Here is a 10,343-nt window from a genome sequence, read left to right on the forward strand (position 1 = left end):
TATATATTAAACACACTAACTCTTAAGAGAAACAGCCCATGGCCCTGAACAAATTATAAAGAGTAGTATGAAGTATATACAATTTATCAGCATTCTCGCAAACATCAATACTTTGCCTTTGTCAAAAAGACACTGCCAAAGGCAGTAAATACTACATTCTCAACTTTCAAATTATAAATTTAAGTTTAATGTCAAAACCTCAGAATGCCAAACACAACTGGTCTCTCAAGCAGGAATACAAAATTTACACATTGCTCTGTCTGAACCGAGGCCTTTGGACATGGAGTGAAGAGGACTTGGGGGTAAAACATCTTGGTCATTTGTAGTTGGAAAATTGTTTGCAACATACTCTTCTAAACAAAGATTATGTCTGTCAAAACTTCTCTCTAATGCAATACAGAAAATGTACAATTTAGAGTGACTCCATACAATCCAATTATCCAAGAGTTACTGTAACAATTGAATGCCCTCGTGTGATTTCATATTGTAACAGACTTTATGAAATACATATTTCCCATATATACCATAACAATCTGGAATTACTGAATAAACAGTCATTTCTATCCACATATTTTTAAAGCATTTTACAGCAGTTTGAGGTTTCTTTTCCCCCTGCTGGATAAAGCTTACATTAAGTATGGCTTTCTTCCTTTAAGATTATATGCACTATAGTATGCATATTTCTTTCTAAAAGTAATTTAAATTGCAGGTGCAATACTATGGCACCTACTAATTAGCATGACACTTCCATTTCAAAAGTTTCAAATAACTTTATAAATATACACTCGGTGGCACCACTAGCAAATATTCCCCAAAGCTTTTACCACTCTGCTCCTAGGTGATCAATATTCAGCAGGCTCTTTTGGTCACAAAAGCATCCTCCAAGTTGTGGACATGTACAAGGCACTTTGAAACGCAGCATAGACAGGTTCACATTTGAACAAAAAAAGAGAAAAAGAGGTCTAGAGACCACTGTAAGAAAACTAGCAAAATGCTAAGAGTTACCTACTTTTTCTTTTCTTTAATATAAAAAAGTGTAACTGAAGAGATCCGATGTACAAATACAAAAAAATTGTGCATAAATGTACCATGATACTGTACATACAGTGTAAACCGTTCAATGAGAATGATTTAAATATACCTATTCTTCTCCTGACTTGGAAGACACAAGAAAAGTTCTATAATCCTAGAACATGGGCATGAACAGTTTTTTGAGTGCCTGGATCATTAGCCAACAGTATCCCTGAAGATAAACAGAGCCAAATATTTATTTAATGGAAGTAATTATTCTGCAAGTTGCTGATTACCATAAACAAAGAGAAGAGTACAAGTCAAACCCAGCCAACGTTAAATCCACACAGACGTCTTCCCATCTCCTGATTTGCTACTGGCACTACTTTTGTTTGAGCTTGCTTTTGACTTCTTTTCTCGGGAAGTGTTGGGATTGTTTTGGTTATTGTAAGCCTGGATTGCAAGGTCCAAGCGTTCCTGAGCCACTTTAATTTCCCTCTGCAAATTTTCCAGGTCAGCTGGAATGTTTTCTTCATTGCTCCCATACTGCTGTTCCTGAGCTATGTTGGCTTTGTTTTGCTTGTAAGCCATTTTGGCATTGGACAATTCAGTATATTGGATTTGATCTGGCTTGACTGCAATATTATAGCCAGGAGGAGCAGATGGTGTGTTCCAAGTAAAAGGGTAGTTATAGGTACCAGAGTCCTCCAGCTCTCTTCTTTTATTGTTTAGTGCGTCTCGAATAGTTCCAAATCCCAAATGGAGCATCTCCCAGACATTCAAAAATAAACATAGGCAGCTCACCCCATACATTATTAATAGAAAAATGGTCTTTTCTGTTGGCCTTGAAATGAAACAATCTATCTTGTGCGGGCATGGTTTCCTGCTGCATATAAACGTTGGGCTGACTTCAAAACCATATAAAAAATACTGACCAATAAGAAAGCCAACTTCAAACATAGTTCTAGCAAGAAGTTGTAGCACATAGATTTTCATGAGTCCATCCTCTCGAATTCGTCGCCTGCCATCATGTTTAGCTTTGGTGGGATGTGGTTGTTCCTTGTTCTCCTTCTCACTTTCTATCTCTATTTCTGGGTACATCATTGGATCTTCTTCATGATCATCCTCTGTCTCCTCCAAGCCACGATGCTGTTTCCAGCGCACTGAAAAGGGTTTACTTCTGGTTCTTTTGTCAGTTTCACTATGTTCAACCATTCTGGCAATTTTATGAATGGCATAGCCCAAATACATCACAGATGGAGTGGCTACAAGAATGATCTGAAACACCCAAAATCTCACATGTGAAAGAGGAGCAAAAGCGTCATAGCAAACGTTCTCACAGCCTGGTTGTTCTGTGTTGCACACAAACTTACTTTGTTCATCATAATAGATGGATTCCCCACCAACCGCAGTAAGAACAATCCGAAAGACAATCAATACTGTCAACCAGATTTTGCCAACAAAGGTTGAATGATTGTGAATCTCCTCTAACAGGCGGGTCAAGAAACTCCAACTCATGGTGGCTGAATTGTTTTATCTTAAAAAAAAAAAAAAAGAGAGAATATATTAAGATTTTTAATACGTATCACCAGGATCAACAGTTCAACAAAAAAGCCTGAAAAGCTAATCGTTTTAAAGTAATTCTACCCCTGCACTCTTTTGGCATGTCACCTGTTATCCAGACCCTCTGCCAGCCAAATTTTGCTTGACGAATCTTATAGTTCCTTTGCAGATTTTCAAAAAATCCACTACAAGTAAAGAGAAAAATGTGTGTAAGTACCAGTGCACAAACAAAATCTGGTCCCAAAGGTACTTCAACAAAATAAATGAATAAACATTCTGATGCTCCTGTACTGTGAGTTTTAATAAAAATGACAGTTTAGACTTTTAGGCTAAGATTTTCAATTCAGCCTAAGGGAGTTGAAAGCCCATTTTTCATTAAATTTAATAGGAGTTGGAGAGCCAATTCTCATTGTGTATTGTCACTAAAACACATCAAGAACCATCTTGTACACTGTTTCACATTTCAAAAAGATTTGAAAAAAGATTTTTAAAAGCCAACTTTTTTTCATTGTATTATATGGTATAAGGAAAATTAAATGATGTTAGTCACTACTCCTTTACAGTCAAAGTACTGGTAACGGAAATGAATCATTGCATTGACCCTAAGTAGGATTTTATTCTATAGCTGATTCTAAACACTAGTAAAAAGTAAAACCATCGATGTGGAATTATCACATCCTGTTAGCGTATGTAGTGGGATTCAGCATGGACAGACACTGAGCTCAACACTATTAAACCTTTTCTACAGTGATCTGAAAGAAAATACAAAATCACTGCTAAGAAATTTTGCAAATGACGTAAAGACGTGACGTATGGTAAGTAAGGATAAGGGCAATCATACCAAGCATGCTGGGTTTCTTGATAAACTGGGTCTATTCAGATAAAACGTGTTTTAATATAGCCAAATGAAAAGTTCTATGTCTTGGAATGTGGAAGGCAAATTCATAAGCACAATCCATAAATGTATTCAGCTGTATTTAAAGGCAGGTGGGTTTACTGCACTCATTGGAAGGCTGTCCCAGAAATCTTGCTTTCTAATTAGAAACCCTCTAATTTCCACTCTCTAATATTTATGGACAGTTTATTCCCATATGTTTTTGTATGCTTTAACCAAAACACAGATTATACATTAGTGAAACAGAAGTCACTGGACTCAGTATAGGAGTATTTGAGGAAATGTAAGAGCCTGTGACATACAGAAGGTCAAGTTAAGTGATCAATTTAGCTTTAAGCCACCTGAAACTAGTCATTTGGGGGATATGTACGTTTACAACACTTGATGTACCGTGGTAGTTGGCCAATGAGCCACAAAATGTACAATTGCTTATAAATGATGAAGGCCTAGATCCAGTTCGGTCACTTATGCACTTCCACACAGGCATAGCAGTGTCTAAAAATTAGGTGCCTTGCCTCTGGAGGGTGATCTAAAGCAATGGATTTCAGTACTTGGGATCCTTATACAAACAATAGGGAGATATACAGAAGTATGATTCAAGATGAGGTACTTAGGCTCTCTACACAAAGGATATTGAATGACATAGTAACCTGGTGGTGAAGACATTTAATAGGCAGGAAAGCCTGGGTTCCAGTCCCTGCACATAGAGTTATTTCCATATTTTAACTAATGCCTGTTAATAAACATGTAAACACTCCTAGTTTCCCCTTTCTTTTTTGCTCTGACGTCATGACTCTTGCATTTTTAGCTGCGCAGCAGGCCAGCCTGAGCTGGAGGAATAGATGGCACCCCTCCCCTCCACCCCCAAACAAGACTCTTCTGGAGTGTGGTGATTAGGGTACTCTCCTGAGAAACGGGAGGTATGGAGGTCATGGAACCCAGGTATTCAACTACCCAACAGGCTATTACATAAGAAGTAAATGCAATTACTTGCTGGACTTTTCAGTGGAAGTGACTATGGGTTTCGTGCCCTGTGCTGATTCCATTGCCATTAGTGTGAATCAAGAATTCTCCAAGAGTCTCAACTGAATGGAACTATGCAAAGTGGACTTCAGGTTTCAGATTGCTTGAACTAGGTAACGTGTGGGAAAGTGCAGAAGTCCAAGTCCAGGGAACTTTTCAGCCCAAACTGAAGGTGCATAACTCTAAAACAGGATTAATCTGAATCACTTTAGAATTTAAGGGTACTTGTAGACATTAAAAAACCCCCAAAACACATCACTTTCCACATTCCTGCGCCAAACTCCCATGCATGCCCAGAAGAGGCAACATGCGACTTCAACCCAGTTTGCCTGACGTCTATACAGATTGGGTGCTTTAGTGGAGCTTTTTTGGTGCTTTTATCTAATAGCTGATTGAATCAGCTTTAGCTAACAGTACCAAAAAGCCCTGCTGAAGTGCTCATATTTACAGATGCTGCAGAGCCAGGCTGAAGTAATGCACTGCTTCTTCTGGTAAAGCACTTTTTTTTTTAACGTCTGCAAGCCACCTAAGTGCCTAAATTCTCCCTAAGTCTTGGTTAAATTGCCAGCCTCTACAACATATTGTGGCAATAAGTTTACAAGTTAATCATACAGATTGTAAAAAAATAACTTCCTTCCATTTGCTTTAAATTTACTTCCTGGTAATTTAACTGCATGTCTGGTAGTTGTGATATTGTGAGAGACTGTAAATTATAAATTCTTATTTACTTTCTTCACACTATTTGTGGACCTCCATTATAGCCCCCTTTAGTTGTCTTTTCTCTAAGCAGAAATGTCCTAGCCTATTTTCTTTTCTTTTTGTATAGAAACCTCTTAATACCCCTGTTCCTCCTTGCTGCTCTTCATTGTACTTTTTCCTAGTTCTTCCATATTTTTGGAGCTGGGAGAACAAAAACTGCACACAGCATCCAAGGTGAGGACATGCCAGATTTATAGTGGCATAACAACATTTTCTGTTCTGTTTTCAATTCCTATTTTTTGATAGCTGCTGAATATTGGGCTGATGTTCTCAGAGAACTATCCTCAATAATTCCAAGATCTCTTCTTCCTGCAATATTAACAGCTAATGTAGAGCCTATTATCATGTATGTGCATCTCAGGTTATTCTTTCCCATGTGCATCATTTTGTATTAAGCAATATTGAACTTTACCTACCATTTTGCCGCCCATTCACTCAGTGTTATGGGACCATGTCAACATTCATTCCAAATTCTCAGGAGTTGATAACCAGTCTTCTAAAACAGACCATTTTACAACAAAAGGAAAATGCTTAGTTTTAAAAGATACTGAAGTGTGGAATTTTTTTAGACGTTAATTATTTTATAAGCCCTTCAAATTGCTTCTTCTATCACCACAACTTGAACCCCTCCCCATTTTTTGTGGTTTTACAGTCACATTTTTAAAAATGTTTTTTCTCCTACTTTGTTGTGCAAAAGAAGAACATAATCAAGATTGGAACAGACTGACTTCACATGTGTCAAATGCACAAACGCAAGAAATACTCTTGCTCTCTGATTCTGTCAGTAATTGTGATCTTAACTATTACAGGTCAAGCCAGCCAAAATTTAGCTCAGGTCTGTACCCCTAGGGCAGTCCTTAAGGAATCCAAGCAGGATTCAAATGAGATTGTGCGAAACCTCTTCAAAGCTGACACATTTGGACTGAAATACACTGGTCTCAACCAATTAGCATTTTCAAAATAAACTCTTGTTTCATCAGAAAATGTCCAACAGGGTCTAATTAAAGTAACAACAAGAAATAAAACAATACAAACAGAACTGTGATTTTTAAGTTGATCTTTTGAAATTGGCCACCGTTATACAAATACACATTTCTGCCTTTCAAACACGCGAACTGCAAGCTCAGCTATGGCAGTAACCTTCACATAACGTACCGTTAATACTTCCCAGATTTGCTATTCTGGGACCATTTAACTCAATAACTCTCCATTGTTTCAAACAAAGGTTTATGGACATTGGCACCCATCTGAAAAAGGCAAATGTCAGCAATTTCAAATAATTTAAGTCATGCCAGGGAGACTTTCATTTTTCATATTTGTCATAAGTTCATAATACCACTTAAAGCAGTGGAGGCTGTTCTGTGCAGGGAGGTTAGAAAATGCATGATCTTTATCTCTGGCAATAAGTTTGACCTGAACAAGCTCCTACGAATCAAATTTTGTCTAGCTATGTACCGTGGTCACCAGCCTCCATAAAAGAATTAGCGGACTTTCTAAAGGGACAATGACAAACCAGTGGGGACTTTGCGAATCTACACCGTTGTAACTTGACCATGCCTAGTGAGGAAAGAGCCCTCATGGACCTGTACCTGGCACTGAACTAATGTGTACGATCTGTAAAGTCTGCCTGTTCTTACCAGCTGTAAATCCTACTTCGGTATGAAGAAACTCCCCCTACATATTAGATTGGAACTTCCAGAGAAGTGTAAGGTAAGCTGGGCTGTCAACTCCCACGAATTTCATACGTGAGCATTTAACTTACTAATAGTCCAGTCATATAGTAGGGAGGAGGCACATACACACGGCTATAAAAAACAGCCATTAACAGAATGGCTACAGAAGGGGATTTCTTCATTAGCCACATTCTACTACACTTTCCAAATTAAATTAGATTCATTGCTGGTCTTCATGTCATATTTCATTTTCTTTTGCTTTCAAGCTATTTAGAAGACATGTGCTGATAGGAAAAAAAAACTTGGGAATTAATGGTTGGTGAGTCTGTTGGTAATCCTCAGAGGCTTCCAGAAATGCTGCATGAAATTTAAATGGGCCCAAAAGCCAATCCAAATGAATAATGTATGCTTATTCTTTCAAATCTTACTTATGTTTGAATACAAGCAAACACAAGATTTACAAGCGTCGTGGAGGAAGTGTTTGCTTCACTTAAAAGTCTAAAAATCTTGTTGCTCATGCTCAATAAAGGTTATTGGGTTCAGTCATATCCAGTACACCCCATATATTCTTGTCAATACACCACAATGGGATCTGTAATTCCAACTCAAAATCTGCCCACGACTAGACACGCTCTGTAGCATGGAGGTTTGACGATGCTTACAAATGGAGACTGGAAGGAGACAACAAATTATTATTAAAGTTGTCTTCACTTGTGACATGAAATGGGATTTAAACCTAACTCTCCACCAACCACCTAACACTGTACTGTTTATTAGCATTTACAACAGTACACAGTTGAAACAGATCGAGGTTAAAGCAATTGTACTGGATAAAATAAATGCAATGATTTGCTTTATATAACATTTCTGAGCAAGGATTCTGGTACTTAGGAAAACAAAAACAAAACACCCTACTTCTCAAATAACTGGGGCTATTCAGTCTATCTTGCGAGTTTCACGTGACATGAAGAGAACAGAGAAAAGTTCAAAAAAACCCACGTCGATGTCAATTTGGAGAAGATTCCTGAACAGATATTTGACAACTTGCTTTATTCTGCCTTCAAATTCTGGGCATTTTTAACAAGGTTCTGTTGATTCCCTCTCTCATCTCCCCAGCATCCATAGCTACATGATATATTATTCGATATTAGATCCCATTGCCTATAAATAAGTCATTAAAATCTGGGTAAGGGAGCGATATAACCATGAGAAACTTATGCTGTCAAAAAAATAAAGATGCTAAGTATATGTTTTTTATTAACAATCCACATGTACATATTTACCTTAGTAGTCATTTATACGTATTATAAAAACAGATTAGAAGACAAACCAGAATTTGTAGCTAAGGAATGAATCCATAGTACCCTCTAAGTTAGTGATTCTCAACCTTTTTTGTATCAGGACCCATAGACATCAGTGGCCAGTCACAATCCAGTGCCCCTCACTCCCGACCCGCTGCTCCCAACCTCAGGCCTCAGCCCCCAGTGTGTGGGGCAGGGGGTGGATGTCTGGGGTGTGAGGGGGAAGGGCCAAGCAGCCTGCAAGCCTGCAAGAAAAAAGCCAGTCTTCCATGTTTTTCTCCTTTAAAGGAGAATCCATTTTTTAAGTTTGTTTGCAACCCTTTCATATATTCTTGTGACCCACTTCGGTGTCATGACCCACGGGTTGAGAAATGCTGCTCTAGGTAATACGAAGATGGAAGAAAAAGTGACCTTCAATTTAGAAATGTTCCCCTTTAGTTTAAGTAACATAGTTTACATGAACGCGCCACGTACTTCATATGCCCAGAAAGAACGCTGACATCCTCTGCAGATCACTGCAGGCATCTCAGAGCTTGTTTATGATGTGCATTGCCAATGTATTGGCTGTCAGTATCTGTACTGCTGAATGTCATAAAATAGGGAGGAACATGACATGCTCCTGTCTGATGGCTCCAAGCTCTACATTTAGTTCCATGTCTGCTGGGTATCACCTCCATTGTATTTGATTGTCCAGATGGGTTCTCCATGCCTTCCCAAGTGAACCCCTGATTGGTGCCCCAACTGGTGCCAGGGTAATAAGATGTGCCCCATTCTGAACACTGGTGGGATGCAGCCACCAGTTCTGTACTATAAGGATATGGGATCTTGGGATGTTCCTGTTCATCAGATGTTTTGCAGGAGGTGGGGAGAGGGAAATAGGCTGACCTCAGCCACAGTTGAAGTGGGGAGCAGCATCACTGTGTACAGGCAGAAAGATAAATAATGTTTATGCCTGTAGCTGGGTGCAATTTCATTGTGTTCAGTAATGACTGAAGTGAGAGGACTCAAGCTTGTGTGGCTGTGGAATCTACTCTGGCCCCTAGGTGCTAGGATGATCGGTGATGGCATAAGTAGTGATTTCAGCTGCATGGGTGGTCAGCTGATAACCGTCCTCTCCTCCCCTCTATGTGGCTTTGCACTATGGCACAAAAAGCAGTAGATCCACCTTAGTGCAGTGTGGTGAATGGCTTAATTAGCTCTGCTAACAGGAGGCTCTCTGCAGGGGTCTGGCACTGGACTTCAAGATCAAACCAGCTGAGAACCACCAGTCTAGATAAGTAGAGATGTGGAGGTCTCTTTCTTTAGTAGTGCCATGCAGGCCAATTGCTCAGCTTTTGGACAAACTGCAGTTGACCCACCCACTGCCAGTGTATGCACTGGTGTCTGGTATAGGTAAGGACCTACTTAGTTCATGCCCAGACAAAGGAATTTCCAGGGCTTGGTCACGGCATAAAGAACTGATTTTATGAGCATTTCCTGGCAGCCCTGCACCTTGCCACTGACTTGTGGAAAGGAAGGATGAGGGTGAAGCCACCATTTTGGCTACTAGCTGCCCTTCATAGATTTCATAGACATTAGGGCTAGAAGGGACCTCAGAAGATCATCGAGTCCAGCTCCCTGCCTGAGGGGCAGGAAGTCAGCTGGAGTCATAGGATCCCAGCAAAATAAGCATCCAAATTTCTCTTGGAAGGCACTCAATGTAGGTGCTTGAACCACCTCCGGTGACAGACTATTTTAGACCTTGGGGGCTCGGACAGTGAAGAAATTCTTCCTTATGTCCAGCCTGAAACGGTCTTGCAGTAGTTTATGACCGTTCGACCTTGGAGCACTCTGGTCAACAATCGTTCCCCCAGATCCTGGTGGGCACCCCTAATAAACTTATAGCTGGCCATCAGATTGCCCGAGCCTGCGTTTTTCCAGGCTAAAGAGCCCCATGGCTCTCAGCCTGTCGTCATAAGGTCTGTTTTCCTGATCTCTGATCATGCGCGTGGCTCTCCTCTGCACCCTCTCAAGCTTCTCCACATCCTTTTTGAACTGTGGAGCCCAAAACTGGACGCAGTACTCCAGCTGCGGCCTCACCAAGGCCGAGTACAAGGGGAGAATGACGTCCTGGGATTG

General features: G+C 39.9%; 1 protein-coding gene across 7 annotated transcripts in view; it reads right to left on the reverse strand.

The window, feature by feature from the left end:
• Positions 1-302: 302 nt before the first annotated feature.
• Positions 303-10,343, reverse strand: part of GJC1 (gap junction protein gamma 1) — a 31,228-nt gene continuing 21,187 nt past the window's right edge. For 6 of the 7 annotated variants that reach the window (XM_019554556.1, XM_019554551.1, XM_019554553.1 and 3 more), the window contains 2 exons: positions 2,683-2,759; positions 303-2,548 (listed from right to left, as the gene is read on the reverse strand). In XM_019554556.1, coding sequence (XP_019410101.1) covers positions 1,348-2,529 — 1,182 coding nt within the window. In that variant the 5' untranslated portion in view covers positions 2,530-2,548; positions 2,683-2,759 and the 3' untranslated portion in view covers positions 303-1,347. The remainder of the gene's footprint in view (positions 2,549-2,682; positions 2,760-10,343) is intronic. The other variant, XM_019554558.1, reaches the window with a different exon arrangement.

Source organism: Crocodylus porosus, unplaced genomic scaffold, assembly GCF_001723895.1.
Source record: "Crocodylus porosus isolate Cpor-Errol unplaced genomic scaffold, CroPor_comp1, whole genome shotgun sequence".
In the NCBI taxonomy this organism is placed as follows: Eukaryota; Metazoa; Chordata; order Crocodylia; family Crocodylidae; genus Crocodylus; species Crocodylus porosus.